This window comes from Cynocephalus volans, chromosome Y (assembly GCF_027409185.1).
Source record: "Cynocephalus volans isolate mCynVol1 chromosome Y, mCynVol1.pri, whole genome shotgun sequence".
Taxonomy (NCBI): Eukaryota; Metazoa; Chordata; class Mammalia; order Dermoptera; family Cynocephalidae; genus Cynocephalus; species Cynocephalus volans.
The window spans coordinates 1525217-1547082 of record NC_084479.1 but is presented as its reverse complement, the minus strand read 5'-3'; the positions used below and the strand labels follow the sequence as shown (position 1 = coordinate 1547082).

The window sequence follows — 21866 nt, the reverse complement described above, 5'->3', positions numbered from 1 at the left end:
AGTACTAGGATGACTGTCTGTTGCGAGTGAGGTAGGCTCTCCCATCAAAGAGGAACACGCTACACAGCAGAGAAAGAAGACAGCTGCTCAGTGGCTGTGGAGACCAAGTCCTCACCCCTACCTGGTGGAAGTTGTACTTCCTGGAGCCTGGGTGTGGGGTCTCCAAGAGGATCCCCCTGGATGGTTTGAGCCACAGCTGAGAGTGTGGGATCAGAAGCCTCTGTAGCTTCCCTGTAGGAGCCAGCTTGCCTGGTGTGGGGTTCATTCTGCAGGTGGCTGTTGAGAGACCACAGCTGGTGGGGACGGTAGTGTCCTGCTGAATTCCAGGGTAGGGTCTGCAATTTGTAGGTATGTCTGGATTAAACTCCACACTCTCTTCTAGATCCTTTCAGTACTTAGCTATTTTCTTTGGCACAGGAGTAGTGGTTCTTGTAATCCAAATCTTAACAAATGTCATTAAGGCAGATAGAAAATTAAAATTTAAACTGCTACTCTGGTTTCAGGTTGTGGGATATACAGGTTTTAAACAATAACAGAAGGTGCTTGGGATCTTTGAAAAGTGACTTGAATTGAAGTCACTCCTTGCTCTAAGAAAATGACAGTGTGAGAATAAAGAGGGTCTAGGGAGGACTTTCACTCACTTGGACGTGGAAGCTGTCCAGGGGTTGGACGAAGGAACTGTGGTCTTCAGCTGGGGCCTGGATGCTTGGAGCTGGGTTGGAGCTCAGACTCTCACCCCTTGGGCATTTCAGATGCCTCAGTTATTATTTATTTATTTTCACAGGTTTCCAATGTGTTTTTATTATTAGTTAAGTCATGCTTCAGGGTCCCAGGGTAGGTCTCCATTTACCACACCCCAGGAGAAGGACAGAAGACAGAGGAGAGGTGAGGTGCAGCCAGATCAGATCTTCTCAGGAAATGTGCCTTCAGCCCAATAGTCATCCCAAGCTGAGACTCAGGCTATCAGGTAGAGGGACATGTACACACAGTGGTACCACTCACACACAGAAACATTGCTTTTTTAGTGGTCATTGCCTTCTTGCAGCGGTGGAAGTCCAGGTAGTTCTGGTCTGGTTCTGGATGGGGAAGTGGCTGTCAGAAGGAGCAATCTTGTAATTCGTGATTTTGGTCTTGATGTCTTCTGCCATGGTGCTGACTCCTCAAGATGCTCTTGAAGCACTTGAAGCTCAGTGCTGGATGCCTAAGTTATTGGTGTGGCTACCGCTGCATAACTGGGCCGCACCTGACCCCTATCCTGCATGCCTGTTTGGGGGCAGGGAACCATTGACCAGGTTGTGGTGAGCTCCAGCCCCAGACTTGCCTGGCCTCATGCCTGCCCGCTGTCCCACCTCAGCCCACAATTGTCGTGCAGCCCAAGGGTAGGGTCTGGAATGAGAGACTGTGCACTCTTAGTGCTCCAGTCCTTTGCTGAAAGCCACTCCACTGGGTATCTGCGCCTCCTGGGCAGGATCCCGTATTACTCAGACACACCCGACATGCTCCCAGCCCCAGGAAGGCCACGGAAGGGCTTCTCCTGGCACTGTTTCCAATGTGGGAGGCAAAATATGTTGGAGTTGGTCCCTTATGGCCGCTCAGACAGCTAGCTACAAAATATTTCTCCTTTTGAAGCTCATTCCCCTGTGTGCAATTCCGTGTCTCTTCCCTCTCATCTCATTACAGAAGGGCATCCTATCCCACTCAGATCCTTGACTGCTCCCTTTGTCTACACAGCTTATCTTTCTGAGTTAAAATCCCAATGAGATGGGGGTCACGCTACTTTCCAGGAGTCTGGTGGAATTAGGAATGATGGCCGGCACGTCTGATGGAGCCCTAGCCCCCCCGCGTCCCATCAGACAGAAGAGGCCAAGCGAAGGCGGTGCTGGACCAGTCAGTCAGCTCTGCCTGTGCTACGCTCCCTCTTCCCAGCTGCTTGTGCAAGGCGGTGCCTCAGATCCTGTGGGGAAACAGGGTGGGGTGTACTGAAGCACAAAGAGGAGTGATGCGGACTGTCCAGGAATGTTAACTATGCAGGGAATGGGGACTGGGGAGGTGGGGAAGGAAGAAAGGGAACCCCTGCTCTCGTGGATGATCTAATAACCACCGGTCTCTCCTTCCTGTTTGGACTGAGCATTCAGATGGTCGCACTTGCATGTTAGGTAGAGGTGGCTTTGGGAAGGAGTGGGGATAGGAGCTCCTTACTTATCAGGTGAAGCCAGCACTGATGTGGCCTTAGGTCTCCCTGGGGGATGCAGGGTCCAAGGACAGGGCCCCTGGTTCATGTACTTCTTCTGCGAATCCCCAGATTTAGGGCAAGTTTAGCTCCAGACCCAACTGGATTCACTTCCATGTCAGAGATTCAGGCGGTAAACAGAGACCAGACAAAACCAAGAATCTTCCCTTTTCTTCCCTTTCTGTCATCTCCCCCAAAACTTGGAGTCACAGCCACTGGCTGATTTCTTCCCAAACCTACCTCCCCACTTTCTTACTGAATTTTTCTTCAGATTCTGTTTTGTTTTGTTTTTTTGGTGGTTGGCAGGTGCAGGCATCTGAACCCTTGACCTTGGTGTTACAAGGCTGTGCTCTAACCAACTGAGCCAGCCACCCAGCCTTCATATTCTGTTTTTTGTAAACTTTAAGACTGTTCTTTATTGCAGTACTTTTTTTGAAAAAATGATGAGTCTTCCAGTGCATGCTCAATATATTTAGACAAAAGCCAACACCATCCTGTGACCCACAGGGACCTCACCACAAGTCCTCCCTCTATCCTCCTTCATTCATTCTCCCTGCTCCAGCCACACCATGCTCCCAGCTTCTAGAACCTGCCCCCATTCCTTGACTGTGGCCTCTTCCTCTGTCTTCGAAGCCAGCAATGCTGGGTCAAGTCTTCACACTTCCATTCTCTCTCGTTCTGTGCAGTTGGTAAAGCCTCTCTGCTTTTGTGGACTCATCAGGTGACATTGGGCCCACACGAATAATCCAGGTTGATCTCTTCATGTCAAAACTTCATCACATCTGCAAAGTCTCTTTTGCCATGTAAGAGAACATATTCACAGGCTCTGGAGATGAGGACATGGACGTCTTTGGGGGCCCTTATTGGGGCTATCCGAAGTGTTTGGCCACTTTCACTTATAAACATCAGCTCACCTCTTAGATTAATCACAGCTCTGAACTTGATTTCATATAAAATCTTCTTCACCTAAGCCAGGGCTTCTGTGGCTGCCCCCTCCCCAGCCAGAGGGGCAAGGACATTGCTTCTTATATGTCACCCTCTCAAGATTGTCACCCCATGAGGGCAGGGCTTTGTGTTGCTCTTAGTGTTTCCAGTGCCTACAGCAGGCAGAAACTTTGCTCAATAAACACTCAGCCAGTGGACATTGAGTGAGATTCATCACTCTGACACAACTCTATGTTATTCTTTTGATTGAGATATAATTCATATACCATAACATTCACCCTTTAGAATGGAAGATTCAGTGGTGTCTATTGCATTCACAAAATATATTTACTAGTATAACTACCAACCCTAGAACATTTCCACCACCCCAGAACCCATTACCAGTCACTCTCCATCCCCCCATACCCTATCCCCTGGCAACCACTAATCTACTTTCTGTCTCTATGCATTTGCCTCTTCTGGACATTTCATATAAATGGAATGATGTGATATGTGGTTTTCTGCGTCTGGCTTCTTTCACTCAGCATGATGTTTTGAGGTCCATTCACATTGTTGCGTATGTCAATGCTTCATTCCTTTGAACTCAGCATTGCCTTTGCACATACCTGAAGGCTGTGCGTATAGGTTAAGAGTGTAGGAAGACTCTCCTATCATTGGCCCCTCTTCTCTAAATAATGTGCAGCCAAATGAAGTTCCTAGAGTGACCATACTGATGGTCCAGCAAATATTTCCAACCTTCCTGAGCACAAGATGACCCCATTGCTGGGGTCTCCTTAACTGTCTTCAAACTTCCTGTCTTCCTTCCTGTCCTGGAACTTCCTGTTCTAATACTTCCTGTCCTCACAATTCCTGTCCTCGAACTTCCTGTCCTTGAACTTCCTGTCATACTTCCTCTCCTTCAACTGATCTCACACTTCATGTCTGCAAACTCCCAGTCCTCAAACTTCGTGTCCCCACACTTCCTGTCCTTGAACTTACTGTCTTATACTTCCTGTCCTCCAACTGTCCTTACACTTCCTGTCCTTGAACTTCCTGTCTCATACTTCCTGTCTTCGAACTTCCTGTCCTTGAACTTCCTATCTCGTATTTCTGGTAGTCCAACTGTCCTCACACTAACTGTCCTTGAACTTCCTGTCCTCAAACTGTCCTCACATTTCCTGTCTTTGCACTTCCTGTCTCATACTTCCTGTCCTCAAACTTCTCCTCACACTCCCTGTCCTCCTACATTCTGTCCTCAAATTTCCTGTCCTTACTGTCCTCAAACTCAACGGCCAGCCTCATATCATAAGTAATAGAAAGCAGTGGGGGCCTGTTAGTCCGTTTTTGTGTGGCTATAACAGAATACCCGAGACTGGGTGATTTATAAAGAACTGGGGTTTATTTGGCTTATGATTCTGGGACAGCTGCATCTGTCACAGGCCTCAGGCTCCTTCTACTCATGGCGGAAAGTAGCAGGCAGCTGGTGGGTACAAGCAGATCACATGGCAAGAGGAAGCAAGAGAGAGAGAGAGAGAGGAGGTGCCAGGGTCTTTTTAAGCAACGAGCTTTCATGGGAACTAATAGAGTGAGAACTCACTCATTAATCCCCCCTGCCCCAGGGAGAGCATTAATCCATTCATGAGGGATCCACCCCATGACTCAAACAGCTCCCAACACTGCCACATTGGGGTCAGATTTCCATGTGAATTTTGGTGGGGGCAAGACATTCAAACTATCATTCTGCCCCTGGCTCCCCAAAACTCATGTCACTGTCACATACAAATACAATTATTCCATCCCAGCAGTCCCAAAAGTCTTAGCTTGTTCCAGCACCAACTTCAAAGTCCAAAGTCTCATCTGAGACCAAAGGCAAAACTTCCAGCCATGAACCTGTAAAAATCAAAACGAAATTTATCTACTTCCAAGATACAATAGTGGAACAGACACTGGCTACACATTCCCATTTCAAAAGGGAGGAGTAGGCCAGAAGAAAGGAGAAACAGGCCCCAAACAAGCCCAAAGCACATCAGGATAGACATTAAGTCTTAAAGCTCCAAAATAATCTTCTTTGACTCCAAGTCCTGCATCTTGGTCACAATGGAGCATCTGGGCCCCCAAAGCACTGGGCAGCCACACTCCCAGCGCTGTGCAAGGCATAGCCCATTGAGTTGCACTGGTGCCTGCAGCTTTTCCAGGTGGGCGTTCCATGTTGCCAGTGGCCCTATGGCTCTGGGGTCCTGGTGGCAGGCCTGCTGTGTTGGCTCTCCTAGACATTTCTCTGTTGGGGGTGTCTCTGTGGGAGCTCCGATCCCACTTTCCTGCTTGGCATTGCTCTAGTAGATGGCTTCTGCAGTGGCTCCACATGTGTGGCAGGTATCTGCCTGGGCCCCCAGGCTTTTCTGTACATCCTCTGAAATTGCAGTGGAGGCTGCCATACCTCCACAGCTCTCATGTTCTGCCAGCCTGAAGACTTAACATGATGTGGATGCCACCAAGGGTACTAGTCAGGGATCTCCAGAGAGACAGAATCAATAGAATACATTATAATTATATGAGAGGGATTTATTAGGAGAATTAGCTCACGTGGCTATGAAGAAAAGTCCCACGATAGGCTGTCTATAAGCTACATTCCAGTAGCGTGGCTCACTCCAACTCCAAAGGCCTCAAAACCAGGGAAGCTGATGGTATTCTTGGTGTAAGTCCTGGATCCCTAAAGCTGAAGAGTCTCAAGCTCTAATGTCCACAGACAGGAGAGAAGAGTTTATCCCAGCTCCAGCAGATCAAGAGAGCTTCACCTCTTTCCTCTGTCTTTTGTTCTCTCTGGGTCCCCAGCAGATTGGATGGTTCCCACCCACACTGAGGGTCGGTCTTTCCCACCCAGTCCACTCAGACTCTCATACTAATCTCTGCTGGAAACACCCTCATGGACGCACCTGAAAAGATAGTTTTACCAGGTTTCTCAGCATTCCTTCATCTAACCAAGTTGGCACCTAGAATTAACCTTCACAAAAAGGTTTCCAGCTTCTGTTCTCCAGAGGTGTTACACAAACCGCACTTGGGGCTGCTTGAGGCAGGGATGCTCCAGCTGGAGCAGCTGGGATGCAGGGAGTGGGTTCCTGAGGGAAGTGGTGCCCCAGGTCTGTTCTCTGGGACACCTTGGGCCTCCTATGCCTCAGGGGTCTGTGGTGGGAGAGGTGCCCTTCCAGATTTCTGAAATGTCATCATGGCTTTTCTCCCATTGCCTTGCCTGTTAGCACCTGGCTGCCTCACCGCCAAGCTAATGTCCTTAGCAACCAGTCTGTCTGCTTCACCCTTGCGTTTTTCTCCTGCTCTCGGCTTCTCTACCATATGTCCAGGCTGCAAATTTTCTAAATCTTTATGCTCTGCTTCTCTTTTAAATTCTGGCTTTACATCATGCCTTTTCTGCCATAACTGCTGAGTTATGGTTATTGCAAGTACCATGCAGCTTCCTGAATGCATTGCTGCTTAGAAATTTTTTCTGCCAAACATTCTGGTTCACAGCTCTTAAGTCTCACCTTCCACAAAGTCCTAGAGCATGAACACAATGCAGCCAAGTTCCTTACTATGGTGTAGCAAATGTGGTATTTTGTCCAATTCCCAATAAGTTCCTCTTTTCTACCTGAGACCTCATCATCAGCATGATTTTTACTGTCCACATTTCTATCAACATTCTGGTCACAACCATTTAACCAATCCCTAAAATGTTCCAAACTTTCCCTCATCTTCTTGTCTTCTTTTAGGTCCTCCAATCTCCTCCAACCTTTGCCCATTGCCCAGTTCCAAAGGCACTTCCACATTTTTAGCTATATGTATAGCAACACCCCACTCCTTGGTACCAATTTTCTTCATTAGTCCATTTTTGTGTTGCTGTAACAGAATACCTGAGACTGGGTAATTTATAAAGAACAGAAGTTTATTTGGTTTACAGTTCTGGGACAGCTGCATGGCCTGATGTCCACTGGCCCTGACTATAGTGGCACAGGCAGGCCATTGAGAGTTTTATCTTTCCTGTGGCTAAGAGCAACCCAAGGCTCTGAGAAGAGGGTTCGGCCCAGATCATGCTGCTAGTAATCACCAGGTGTTTTGGCCTCAGGGCATCTTCCTGGGATTAGGCTAGCAGGCTGTGGATAAGAGGGAGGCTGAGTGGGCTTGGAGGGTTGAGAGGAGCAAGGCACAGGTACCAGGCCTGTGAGATATTGTCTTAGCTAATTTGGGCTGCTCTAACAAAGTGCCACAGACTGGGTGGCTTATAAATAACAGACATTTATTGCTCACAGTTCTGGAGGCTAGATGTTTAAGATCAAGTTCCCAGAAGATTTGGTGTCTGATAAGGGCACACTTCCTGGTTCACAGATGGTGCCTTCTCACTGTGTCCTCACATGGTGGAAGGGATGAGGGAGCTCTCTGGGTTCTCTTTTATAAAGGCATTAACCTCATTCATGAGGGCTCCACCCTCATGACCTCATTTCCACCCAAAGGCCCCACCTGCTAACACTATCACCTTGGGGGTTAGAATTTCAACATAGGAATTTATGTGTGGGAGGGGACACAAACATTCAGTATATAGTAGATGGGAACTGAAAAATTTGTTCAGAGGGTACTAGAGATGGAATTGTCTATTCCATGGTTTTATTGAAAGTGGGTCCCATTTAGGTCAAGTCTCAAAATTAGCAGCCTGTCCCCTAGGCTGGCTAAAATCAAAAGTGGAAAATAGCAAGTGTTGACAAAGATATGGAGGAACTGGAATCCTTGTACATTGCTGGTGGGAATGTAAAACGGTACATTTGCTGCAGGAAGTAGTTTGGTGGTTCCTCAAAAAGTTAAATGTAGAAATACCATCTGACCCAGCAACTCCACTCCTAGATGTAGACCCAAAAGCAAAGAAAGCAAGGACTCAGAGAAACACTTGCACATGCATGTTCATAGCAGCACCGTTCGCAATAGCTAACAGGTGGAACTACATATCCATTGACGAATGAATGAATAAACAAAATATGATATAACCGTATAGCATATTATTATTCAACAATAAAAAGGAATGAAGTTCTGACACATTGTGTCACATGGATGAACCTCAAAAATATTATGCTAAGTGAAAGAAGCCAGACACAAAAGGCCACATACTGTATGATCCCATCTATATAAAATGTCCAGAATGGGCAAATTCACAGAGATGGAAAGTAGCAGGAAGCAGCAGTTGCCAGGGGTTGGGGGTGGGGGGATGGGGAGTGACTGTTTAATGGTATGGGGTCTCCTTTTGGGGGGATGAAAATGCATTGGAACTAGGCAGAGGTGGTTGCATGACATTGCAAATGTACTAAGTGCCACTGAATTGTTCACATTCAAATAGGTAATTTTATGTTACATGCATTTCACCTTAATTGAGAAAAACCAAAAAACAATAATCCACAACCTCAGTAGCAACATAAGGACACTCTCTGTAGAAGGGTTTTGCTGTGTGTGTACTTCCCTGACCTTTCCAGGGCATGGAAGCAGTCTGGTGGTCTCACTGGGGACTTTTTTGTCCCCCTGTGCTGTTGCTGCCTGCTTTTTTCCTCTCCAGCACCATCCTGCTGTACCACATCATGGCCTGGGGCCTGGCCACCCTACTCTACCTGGAGGGAGCTGTCATGCTTTACTACCCTTCTGTGTCCAGGTAAGCCAGCACTCCTGGCAGCCCAAGTGTTCCAACCCCAGGCCCATTCTGTGTTCTGCAGGAAATGGACATGCCCTGACCCACAGGGGTCACCTTGCAGGTCACCCCATTGTCTTTTGCCATGTGAGGCCACTCACAATCACAACCTGGAGGGCTTGCTGCAGGGCCTTGCACCTGTGATTTCCTTCCCGGCCTCTGCTTTTCTTGTTTGCGTGCTCACAGCAGGTATGCAAAGCTTTTGGTATATCCTCTCCGTATTGATGAAGCTTCCTCATGCCCACTCTTTAATTTTTATTCTTCACGCTTCCTCTGGAGGAGCAGGTGAGTTTAACATTTTAAGCAGGAGTTCGAGATGAGGAGCAAACGGGAGCTCTGGGAGGAGCTAATTCTGTGCCTCTGCTTCCTGCGCTTTCTCCCTTTTCTTCCATCCTGCACTCTTGGCTACCCTGAACACAGATGCAGGAAGATGTGGCCACTGAAACTGTTTCAGGCATTTCTTCAAGTTTAAAATCCCATCAATGCAACCATTTACAAGGCCTCAAGGCACCTGCAAGGACATATACTCTAACTTCCTATGGAAAACTGGAAAACAGGTGAGCAGTACCTGTGATTTTAGGGCTGTGTGGACTGGGATCAGCACAGCACAGCCCTTAGGATAAATTTGGCCTTTTGCCTGATTTTGTACATAAAGTTTTATTGGAACACAGCCCATTTTTTTATGTACTGTCTATGGCTGCTTTTGCACTACAACATCAGAGTAGAGTCGTTGTGACAGAGACTGTGGTATGACCCACAAAGCAGAGAATATTTACTATCTGTCCCTTTACAGAAAAAAATTGCTGGCCCACGGTGTAGATCATTTCTCCCCCTTCTTTTTCAATTTCTTTCAGCTACTCAGTTAGCGGTCTCCAAACTGGTTTTGCCTTATCAACCGTGAATACTCACAGGAGCTCCGGGTAGATCCATTCGTGCGCTCTCTTTCCTGGAGAACTTGAACAGGGCAGATACAGTGTCAGCAGCTGCTATAAGAGAACGCACTTAATTGGAAAGGGAGTTTCTGTCGCTTGCCCTCACCTGTGGGACCCTGGAGACCCCTGGCAAAGTGGAATCTGAGCCTAAGGGCGTGAATGCTGGGGGGCTCACAAGGTGCCCCGAGGTGCTGTCAGGTCTTCAGGAAGCATCTTAATCCTTAATCAGCTCTTAGTCCTCACATCTCCCAACCTAGAGCCTTCGGCGTCCTTCAAGCTCGCAGGCTCACTCTCATTTGCTTGTACTTTCTGCCTTGGCAGTGGAGTCACTTCTCTTGCTCCTTGTCTCCCTTTCTCCCCTTGAGCCTTTCCAGACTGCATTGTAGCCTTCATAGCTGAAGATGAAAGTGCCTATTAAAAAGGAGGTGGCAGCATGGAAATCCTTCCTATGGCAAGATGGGTATTGCATTTTTCCTGCCTGATTTTTCATATTTTCTGCCATTTTTTACCTTTTGGTTTGAACACTCCATGAATATTAAAAGTGCTTTGGTTTTTATCATTTCAACTTCTGTGGCCACAGGGGCTGGCTGTCATCTGCTTTTCTGCCTGCCCCTTTGGTTGGGCCTGCTCCATCTTCTCTCCCCTTTGCCTTGGTTCTCTCTGCCTCTGCACCATTTTTCTTCTCTCCTACCTTATGCATTTCTTAGCTGATAGTTCCTACTTGGTAACATCCACTGTGTGGCTCCCCACACATCCTACGGTGACCGGCAATGCCTGTGACTCATCAGTATAAAACCTTGTCCTTTTCCCTGAAAAGAATCACAGAAACAATTGATATCCATAATCATGAGAACAAATTTCCTTTGAAATATGAAGCTTGGGTATTTTGAGTTGCTCAGGGAGAGGGACGAGATGTCATTCATGCTACTGGCTAATGTGTAGCATGTAGTAAGTGCTCAAAACCTAACTAGTTGAGTGCCTTTGTTTCTACTTGAATTTTGTGATTTTTTTCTTGAAGAGACCCCATGTAGGGAATCCTCTACCCCAGAGTGACTTTTCCTTAAATGCCTTACAGGTCCTCCCATTTACGAGACAGAAACATGATTGATTTCCTTATTCTCCTGCAACTTATTGCTTGTTCTCAGACATGAGGAATGAGTCAGATTTCCTTTTGGCAGGGTCAGAAGTAGATTTATGTATTTCCCTTTTCACCCTCACCCTCTTATCTCGGTTTCCAGATAAGTCTGCATGTTTTAGCCAAAGCTTTGCATTCAAGAAGAATGACTCAGTTTTCTTCCCTCAGGTGTGAAAGGGGTCTGGACCACACCATCCCCCTCTATGTCACCACGTACTTGCCACTGCTCCTCGTCCTTGTGGCCAACCACATCCTGTTCCAAAAGACAGTGACGGCAGGTAAATAATAGGGAAGTTCTCCAGGTACATGGACACTGGGTAGGACCCCATGTCTGGGGCTCAGATAATGGCATGTCATCCTTCTGGAATTATCCAGGACAGTTGATCCCATTCATCATCCTCCAGAGGCATAAGCAGAATACAGTTGGATAAAGTAAACAGGTTTAAGAAATGAAAATGAGCAAGCCTGTTTAGTCATGAACCACAAACGTTCTCTGTCAACGTTTGTTAGCTCAAGGCCAGGACAAGTTGACCTTTCATTTCTGTGCAGGGCTCATGCTGGGTCTGCCCTTGGCACGCCTTAGAGGCTACCAGGAATGGCCTTAGGAAACTGTGGAGGTGAGGTAGGAGCAGAAGGGGAGGGAAGGGGTGGGGGGAAGGGATGCAGCAAAGACTGAAGAGTCTGGAGCCTGGCCACTCCCATGATGCTCTTGGCTTGTGTCTTTTCTCAGATGGGCAGGAAACAGGAAATGAGCCAGATGCAATGGGAAGAACTGGATAAGAGGAGTATCGTGAGTCAGTAGAATGTTAGGGAAAGACCTCTGGGCTGGGACTGGGGGTTTCCATTCCAGCCCCTACCACCTCTTCAAGGAAGGGTGACCTGGAGCAAGTGTCCAGCTTCCTCGGGCTGCTGTGGATCCCTCAAGGGCAGAATGGGCATAAGGAAGTTTGCCTTCACAGAAAGGTTGTTTGGGGATCAGCTGTTGATTTTAGAATTTTAAAACATTGTTTAAAGTACTCTACCACTAGGAGCAGGAAATTATTGCGGCTCTTTGGACCAGTCTTTTTATATCTACATTTAAATATGGTGCATTAAACACAGGAATTTTTTTACAAAATTAAGTAAAAAATAGTGATTTAAGTATATCAAACCAATGAAAATGACTCATAGAAAAAAGGACTGAAAAGAAATACAGTAAAACGTTAACAGTGGTTGTCTCTGGATGGAGGGACCATGGGTCATTAATTCTTCTGTAAACTTTTATACTTTCTAACTCGTCTATAAGGAGAAACTTAAAATAGTTAAGTATTTTAAAATAACAGGTGTGTATTATTTTTATAATAGAGAAAATAAACCTTTAAAAATATAGTCCCTGAACTAGTAAAATCCAAATAAAACTGGAAGTTTAGTTCAGATCACTGTTAATTTCTTATTTGTGACAAACGTCCTGTGGTTGTGTAAATTGTTAACACTGGGGGAAGCTGGGCAAAGAGTATAGGTATACAGAAGCTTTCTGAGCTATCTTTGCAATTTTTAAGTCTATCTAGCATTGCTTCAAAGTAAAAAATTTAAAAATATATATTCCTTAGAGTCTAGGAGGACTCCAACTTGGAAGTTGTGAGGCATAGAGGTCAGTAGCTTGCTTTGCCTCATGCTCTTGGTTTTGATTATGGGCTCACATCTGCTCTGATTCTGCTCTCTGTACTCAGTAAACAGAAATAATGAACACTGTGTGTGGTTCCCTTCTGTTCCTCCCAGTGGCCTCTTTACTAAAAGGACGACAAGGCATTTACACGGAGAATGAGCGACGGATGGGAGCTGTGATCAAGATCCGATTTTTCAAAATAATGCTGGTTTTAATTATTTGGTAACCTTTCTTCTATTTTTTTTTTTAATTGCTTGTGGTAAGGGATATGCAAGTGTGACCTGGAAGTTCCAAAGAGAAGAGTCTTTGGAGAGGAAATCTTTGAAACAGTGGTAGGTGCCCTTTGAGGAAATACATGGAGGACAGGGGAGCAAGTCCAGAGTGTATGAATTTCTGGAAGAATATCCAAATGTACCCAAATTATATATAACGCTCTTAGAACAAGAACTCCCGGATTTAGTTTTGAAATGTCCCCACCATATGCATCCAGTGTTTCATCCCATTGCTGGGATTAATGGAAATGAAGCAGTTGATCATACTTTCTAAATCCACCCATGTGCCTCACTCATGACACCAGAATTTCTGTATCTCACAGAGGAGCAAGCGCACGTCTTCCGTGTAAAGACTCATACCTCAGTCACGAAGGGCAGAGAACAGGCTGAGCAATTTTGCTCTTCAGTTTTCCTCATCACTGTTGTCCTATCCAAAAGGACAGGTGGATGCTTTGAAAGTAGACCTGTAGCCAGTGCAAAAAAAGGTGGAAATTAGAACACCCTGCACTGCAGCACATCAACACTTTGCAGGACCAGGCAAGCCTTTGTGGTCTTAATAACTAATCTGATATTAGGAGATTTGTTTGAACACCCTCCTAGGAGAGACTTTAATTATCTCTCACTAAAAATACACTCAGCTCATCATATCAAACTTCACTGACCCACAAGAGTAACATTTTAAAGTTCCAGCATAAAATGTCAAAATAAGATTTGTTTTGGTCTACATCGAAACTTCGGGTTACTCCTCAAACAAAGAATGAATTCTGGGATATTTGACACAGTGCTAGAACTTTATACCCTGTAGTGGCACTGAGTGTTACTATTGGAAGGATTTGCTGATCTCTGCTTTAGACTGCAAGGAGTTATAGTTCTTAAATTAAATTCTTGGTGTGCTGGTTCCTTGTGATTTCTTACTGCTGAAGTGGTCTTCCCTCCACCAGGAATTAGGAATTTTAGGCCTTGGTAGAAATTGTTCCCTGACCTCAGCATTTAAAAGTGAATTTTGTTGCATGTTCTCTTTATCCATGGGCCATTTTCTTTCTAAGAGTTGGTTGTCAAATATCATCAATGAAAGCCTTTTATTCTATCTTGAAATGCAACCAGATATCAATGGAGGCTCTTTGAAAGGTGTGAGAAGTGCAGCCAAGACCACGTGGTTTATTATGGTAGGTAGATTTAAAATTTTCAGCTTGGAAAAACAAAACACACAGAAGTATGATGTATTGTCATATAAATATATAGTGAGTTGAATAGTTTCCTGGGCTACCTATATCTGGCCTTTGTGTGCTAAGGTACCAGGTTTCATTCATTATTGGGATCATTATTAAATGGATACAACTCCGGTAAATTAATTTGGCACAGTGCATCAAAACTGTCAGGCAGAGTCACAATATCAGATCTTTTATCTTGAAGGAGTATTTCAGATCACGGAGAAGCCATAGGGATGAAGAAATTTCTAGTAGCATTATCCATAATTATAAAGCATTATAGGAAACCCAAATTTGAAAAAAAGGGGGAGGGGGATGGTTAAGTAAATTATAGTCTTTCATCCTGGTGGAATGTTACCCAGATTTTTTAAATGACTCTTATGAAATTTCTGATATTAAGTGGACAAGGTAGGATATGAAATTATACCAGTTACTACTACATAAACACATATGTATATAAAAATATTGGCTGGAAATACAAGAAATGATAATAGGGTGGAAGCACCATGGGTAGACTTCTCCCCTGGTGTTTTGATTATATTACATTTACAATAAGAAAGGCATGCATGAGCTGAAGTCTCCATTGGCGGAGAGGTCCAGTCTGTGCTACACAGAATTAATGCTTACATTGCTTCCGAGTTGGGAAAGATCTGATTCATAAGAACCTTAAAATGATGACAGCACTAGCCTCCTCAGTCCCTTTGCTTTGGTTTGGAGCTAACAAACCAAACACATGAAGTTAACCAAGGGAACCACACAAATGGAGGGATGTTTCCCAGACTCACTTTTGCCTGAACAACATTTGTTAAATCCAATTCTGAGTTGACAGTGCAAGGTAGAAAGCTACAGGAGAGCAAAGCACCTTAGGCAGTGGCGAGAACGTGCTTGGTTCCATTGCCTGGGTCACATGGATCTCCCCCCCCTTTCTTCCCCCTCTCTTCCCCTCCTCCTTTCTCCTTTTTCTTTTTTCTTTTTTTTAAAGATGACCAGTAAGGGGATCTCAACCCTTGGCATGGTGTTGTCAGCAGCACGCTCAGCCAGTCAGCTAACCGGCCATCCCTATATGGGATCCGAACCCATGGCCTTGGTGTTATCAGCACCGCACTCTCCCGAGTGAGCCACAGGCCGGCCCTGCCCCTTTCTCCTTTTCTCTGCTTCCTCTCTCCCTTTTTCTCCCCTCCTTCCTCTCTTCCCTCCCCTCCACTTTCCCCCTCCCCCCCCCTTTTTTTCCTGGCAGCTGGCCGGTACAGGGATCAAACCCTGGACCTTTATGTTATCAGCACCATGCTCTAACCAATGGACCAACCAGCCAGCTCCTCCACCCCTATTTTCAGGCACGCTTTGGGTACAGCACCTACTAGGGCCAATCTTTACCTTGCGCCAAACCAACTAACTAAGAGGTCACTCCTCAGTGAGGGCCGCCCAGTAGGCATCCTGGGCAGAGTTTAGCACTTTGAGGACAGAATGCTCTAATTCCCGCTGTACTGCGCTGAGTGCCATGTGTCTTCTTGCCTCCCTCTCTCCCAGGGGATACTGAATCCAGCCCAAGGATTCCTCTTATCTCTGGCCTTCTATGGCTGGACAGGATGCAGCCTGGATTTTCAGGCTCCCCGGAAGGAGATCCAGTGGGAATCTATGACAACCTCTGTCGCTGAGGGAACTTACCCGTCCCCAGGGGGCTCCTGTGTGCCCAGTGAAAACACCACTTCCAGGAAGATGGCACGTGTCAGTGGACACATTTCTGACGAAGCCCTGAGCATGCTGTCTGAAGGTAAAGCCCTGCTGTAGGCCAGGGAAGGTAGGCTGGGGAGCTCTGGGGCTTGGAAATCCTTTATCAAAGAAGAGGAAACTGGAGGATGTCCATGATGTCTACAGCCAACTTCAGGGCACAAACGGAAAGTTACAATAGCTGACATTGACTCTACTCTTACGTTTCATCATCCACCTCTCCTTTTAATATTTTAATGGTGCCTTTCATTTAGTTACTAAGCACTGTAGCCTTGTATTGATTATAACTGGTCCTCTTGGGCTGGATGGCATTTTTGAATATGTGATAATTTGTCACTTTAAATCCCTTACTAACATTGGCTATGAGGCAATGCATATTATGACATGACCTCTTTAGATTACAGGTGCAGTTTCATTTGTCCAGCTCATTTAAGTTCATTTAACATGAAAGGCAATCAGCCGGTGCTGGCTCTCCTAATCTACTCTTTCCATGTGGGGACTAGCGCTGTGGTCTTCCCATCGTGCTCTGTGGAACCCTAACGTGGTGCTTCAGGCATCTAATAAGTGATTCAAATACCATTCCAAAATTCATGTGAAAATCTGTGATCACAATTATGCATGCTCAAATGTGTTGGCTACCAAACAGTAACCCATCAACTCATTACCTTGACACCAGTTAGCTCATTTGTATGTGGAGCTCAGAATAATGTTCTCCTACCCTCTTTAAGTGAAGACTGTCCTGAGATGGCAAGCTGGACTGCTTAAAAGCCATTACATTTTCAGCTCCTTAGCCATTTAAAACTAGATTTTCTTGATATGGTGCAATCAAATCAAACCACTGAAAAAGTTAGATGTTCAAGTTGATAGAAGATCATAATGCTTGCCTCAGTTTTTGGTTTCAGAATTTCATGTTGAGTAAAATGTCCTTATAGTTCTAATTGATAACAACATTAATTAAATTCAAATTGCAACTTATGAAATAAATTTTTGCTAATATTCTCCTCATCTCTCTTTGTCTTAAGGTTTCTAGTAAGGTTTTGCTTTAGCAAGAAACTACCTTTTGGAGAGGAAAAAAAGTTTGAAAATCACCACTTTGACATTTGTGGAGTCTTAATGATTTTAATGTACAAGGAAATTGATCTTTTAAGAGGAAGTATTTTGTAGCTATAATTATATAGTAGCCTACTGGATGTCTAAGAAGGAGGGAGAGAGAACTGAGAGAATTAGATTTTTAAAAACATTCAGGGACATAAATGCTGCTTTGCTTATTCTCAGTTGGTCATTGGGACTGGATTGAAATGGAACTTAGTTCTCTGTAAACTCCTTAACCACCTACTGTTTCTTCCTTCAGAGCAGGGTTTCTCAGCTTTGGCACTATTAGAACTTAGCACCAGGTCATTCTTTGTTCTGAGAATTGTCCCATGCAGTGTAGAATGTTTAGCAGCTTCTTGGCCTCTGTTGCTTTGACCCCATGGATTTGTCACCTCTCTTCCCCCATGTGATGGAGCCACAAAGGATTACTCAAAGCCCATCTCTTCTGAGCAGTGAGAAGCCCCAAAGTGGTTTATTCCCAGAACCCTCAAGAGAGAAGCATTCCTTTCATTTGGGAAATTAACCATGAATTGGGGTTCCCTTCTTGTATTTATTCTTCAGCCCAGGAAGTTACAGCAAGAGACATAGGTGGGGTTATAGTGTGACAATATAGGCTGGTAACTTTCAGTAAAAAGAAGTCAGATGACATTCCATTAGACAATTAAGTGATCCACCAACAAAAGCTTGATCTTAGCAAATGTTCTCTTTTTACAGCTGCTTCCCAGTAACTTTACATATCAATCAGTCACTTGTCTGTCTTTGAGCCAGCAACCTTGCTGTGTTACAACTCTTTATCTTACAACAGAGACTCAATAGCCTGGGGAAAATTTCCCGATTTTTGTAAGGTCAATATTTGAAACTACAAGGCTTTGGAAAACCAGGCCCTGTGAAGTATATTTGCTTTATGCATACTTCACAGGCCTCTACCCACTAGATGCAGTTTCCAAAACTGTTTCTAGACAATGACAAATGTCCCTTGGGGAGGCACAGTGGCCCCAGTACAGACCAAATCATGTCTCAGAATGATTAGCCTTTTCAGAGGCTTGGTCCAAAACTTTGCTTTCCCCAACATGTTATCTGCGCTGGTAATGGAAAGAAACTGAGCCGAAATGCCAGGTACCGACCAAGCTTTAGCAAAGGAAAAGAATCTGCCAGGGTGCACTCAAAATGGAGAGCAGCAACCAGAGTCAGGGTGGGAGGGCTTACATAGGTTGTAAGGAAGGCTGATGTAATCAGGGAGGGGTTTGGTGCTGGTGTGGAGGGGTTTGGTGCTGGTTTCTATTTCTCAGAAACCACAAGGTTTCTTGTAAGGGAAAAGCTGGTGGCCATTTTGTGCTGAGTGTGTGAAAAATGGCACTAGTCACGTCCAAGACGGTGCCAGTCACATCCAAGATCCATCATTCTTGCCTTTTAAGTAGAGAGAGAAGGGAAAAGGGGTGAAGGTCTCATTCTTCTGAAGCTGCTTCCTGCTGGAGATGTGCAAAGATAGGAAATAAATAAAACAATTAGGTGGTGGAGTATTGGTTTCATGGGGGGAGGCTGTATTCTGGTGAAGGGTCAACAGTTCTCAGGGGCTGATATCCTCCTCCCAGGAACAATTCAGCGACCTTTTGGTTGGTGAATGCCTGCATATGTTCCTGTAAGAAATTAGAGAAATGCCAAAAGAGCCAGGGACCAAGAAGGAAGATAAGTCCCATAATGGTCAGGGGTCTGATGTGTTTTGTCCTGAAGTCCTCCCCCATTGCTATAGCCTCAGTGAGTGATTTAGGTGAAGCAGAAATGTTTTGTTGGGTGGGCACTGGACTCCAGCAGAATCCCCTTTGGAAAGAGCTATCCAGTAGTTTTTAACCCCATAAGAACATGATTGGCTATTGTCTGGTCATAGCATGTTGTGGAAACGTATGTCAGGGATGTGAAAGTGTCCTGTAGGGTTCCCCTGAAGATTCTGGGTAGCTGACCCAGGAAGTTGGAAAGTGTCCTTCCGCCCACCAAGACCTTGGTTATACATTGTGAACAGGTTGTGGCACATGTCTCTGTTAGGAAAAGAAGCAAGAGGAAGAGAAAAGGCAAGCGTTCAGTGGCTGAGACATTGAGAGGGTGCATAGTAGGAAAAAAGAGTAGAGGGTAACCTTGTTGGGGCTGTAATCACAGAAGGCGCCCTGCCAGGCTAACTCAGTTACCCACTCAAGAGCATCTTCAACACTGGAGGTGGTGGGTCGGGACCAGTCTTGGAGCAGCTCCTGTGTGAAGGACATGAAGCAGGCCAGCAAGAGTGAAAGGACAATCACCAGGGGAAAGATCATCCTTCTTCTGGGATTGGGGGAAGAGTGGAGGTCCTGGAGATTTTCAATTTTGTGGGTCCTAAAATGGATGAAGTGTAAGGAGATGTTGGGTTGGGGGTTGAGCAGAGGGACCCCTCTGGCTTGGTGTGAACAGATTCTTTGTGTAAAGTCTCAGGTGCTAGTTTTACCAAGGATAAGTGATACCAAGGGGCCTTTCCTAGTACTTTTACTGCCATGGGGGTGGTGAGAAGTCCTGTACAAGGCCCTTCCCAACATGGCGAGAGAGGCTTTGGGATTCGGGTTTGAATATACACTTGCTGTCCCAGGCTCAGTTTAAAGTCTGAGGGGGTGGTGGGGAAAGGATGAGGTAATAGAAGGTTGGCCTGTTCCTGAAGAAGATCCCTAATGAGTAGGGAGATACTGGCCTAAAGGCAATGAGCTGGAAGGGAGAGGGGTGAGGGTGAAGGGTCTGCCATACATAAGTTTGAAGGGCTGAGGCCAGTGGGTTTGGGGAGGTCAGCTTGCAAGCGAGTGAGTACTAAAGGGAGAAGTTGTGTCTAAGGGAGGTGAAGTTCCATGGACAGCTTGGTGAGGTGTGTTTTTATGACGTGATTGGCTTTTTCTACTTTGCCTGATGACCAAGGCCAATATGGTATACGTAAGTCCCATTTAATATGTAAGGCCTGTACTGTGAGTTGTGTAATCTGGGAAATGAATGCTGGGCCGTTATCAGACAGGAGGCTGCTGGGCAAGCCAAAATGAGGGATGAGTCCTGAGGTGAGAGCATGCATTACTGCTGTAGCATCCTCTGAAGTGCAGTGAAAAGCCTCAACCCAACCTGAAAAGGTATCTACTAAGGTTAGAAGATAGTATGTCCTTTTGTGAGGAGGTATGTGAGTAAAGTGAATTTGTCAGTCCTGGCCAGGAGTGTATCCTCTGGCCTGGTAAGTGGGGAAAGGACCGAACTTGGAGGCCGCCTTGATTAGAGCAACGAGTACACAAAGGACAATTTTGAGTGATTTGTTTAAGTAACCTGGCCATGTGGGGAGAGTCATTTAAGGGCTGAAGAATGTGTTGTAGGGCTTCATAGCCTATATGAACTGAATTATGGAAATCTAAAAGGATTTGCTCAGTTTGTGTGGTAGGGAGGACATAGTGATCAGAGACAGTATACCAGTTGTCCTTCCTGTGTGCCCCCAACTGTTGAAAGTGTTGTATTTCTTGGGGTTTGTATTGGGATAAGGGCATAGGGACCATGAGAAGGACTGAGCAGGAGAGGAAGAGTGGGGGCCTGGTGATTGAGCAGCCTGTTTTGCAGTTAGATCTGCCAGTTTGTTTCTCTGGGCTATGGGGTCATTGGACGTTTGGTGTCCTCTGCAGTGTATAACCCAACCTCGTTTGGGAGTTGTGCAGCCTCAAGAAGTATCTTGATAAGATGTCTGTTTTTTATGGGCCCTTCTTGATTGGTCATGTATCCTCTCTCCTTCCATATGGCCATGCAGGAGTGTAGGATGTGGTGAGCACACTTAAAATCAGTGTATATATTGACTTGTTTGTTACTTGCCAGAGTGAGAGTGCTGGTGAGGGCAATGAGCTCTGCCTGTTGGGAATTGGTGTTAGTGGGAGAGGGGGCAGCCTCAATAGTTTGTGTTAGATTTACTATGGCATAACCCACCCAGGGGGTGGGGGTGGAGGTGACACTCCATTCTGTGAACGATGTATGTTGGGGCTGTGTAATGGGATGCGGGGAGGTGTGTGGAAAGGGATTGAGAAAGAGTCCAAAGCCTCCATGTAATTATGTTCCAAGGGTCATGAGTGTTTTAGGATGAGAGTGGCTGGATTTAAGGGAGGGGAAGGTTTAACGGAGAACTGGGAATTTTCAGTGCAGGTAAGGTGGATAAGTTGTAGGCAGGAAGGGGAGAGAGTCAACATGTTCTCATGGCTGAGATGGTCTTCAAGATGATGGGGGGAACAAATGACTGTTTGTTGTCCAAAAGTTAGTTTAGAGCTATCTTGTGCTAAAAGGGCGGCTGCCACCAAGGCCCGTAAACAGGGAGCCCATCCTCGAGCTGTGGTGTCCAATTGTTTGGAAAGGTATGCAACAGGGGAGGAGATATCTCTTGCCTCTTGTCCTAAAACCCCAACCACCAATCCTTGGGTTTCAGTGATGTACAGGATAAAAGGATGAGATAGGTTTGGGAGGGATAGAGCTGGGGTTGCAAGGAGAGCGGCTTTTAATCACTGGAAGGGAGAATGAATGGGCTTTGTGGGATCTAAGGGAATGGCAGGATTTCCTCTGGCTGCCTCATTAAGTGGCTTTGCTAGCACGCCAGAGTTAGGAATCCATGGTCGAAGATACCCGACAAGCCCCAAGAAAGAAAGGATTTCACCTTTTGTGGTAGGAGTAGGGACTTCAGAAATTAAACTCTTGAAATCCATCATTATTTCTCTGGTGTTGGAGTGAGGTGGACTCCCAAATAGGTGACTGAAGGAGAAGAAATTTGGGCCTTGCTGGGGGACACTCAATATCCCCTGGAAGCCAGGAAATTAAGGAGAGCAACAGTGTGGGACTGTGAACCCTCATAGGAGTGGCTACAAAGGAGGAGGTCATCCACATATTGTATTAAAGTGCTAGAGGTTGGAGGAAGTTCAGATAAGTCTTGAGCTAAGGCCTGGCTGAAGAAGTGGGGACTACCCCGAAACCC

The 21866-nt window shown here is 45.7% G+C and overlaps 1 protein-coding gene and 1 pseudogene across 1 annotated transcript in view; one reads left to right on the top strand and one right to left on the bottom strand.

The window, feature by feature from the left end:
* LOC134368948 (G-protein coupled receptor 143-like) overlaps window positions 1-21866 on the top strand; it is a 50633-nt gene that overhangs the window by 14644 nt on the left and 14123 nt on the right. The window contains 5 exon segments of the mRNA XM_063085185.1: window positions 8739-8831; window positions 11103-11212; window positions 12693-12801; window positions 13900-14017; window positions 15587-15830. Coding sequence (XP_062941255.1) covers window positions 8739-8831; window positions 11103-11212; window positions 12693-12801; window positions 13900-14017; window positions 15587-15830 — 674 coding nt within the window.
* LOC134368916 (cytochrome c oxidase subunit 6B1-like) lies at window positions 902-1148 on the bottom strand (annotated as a pseudogene).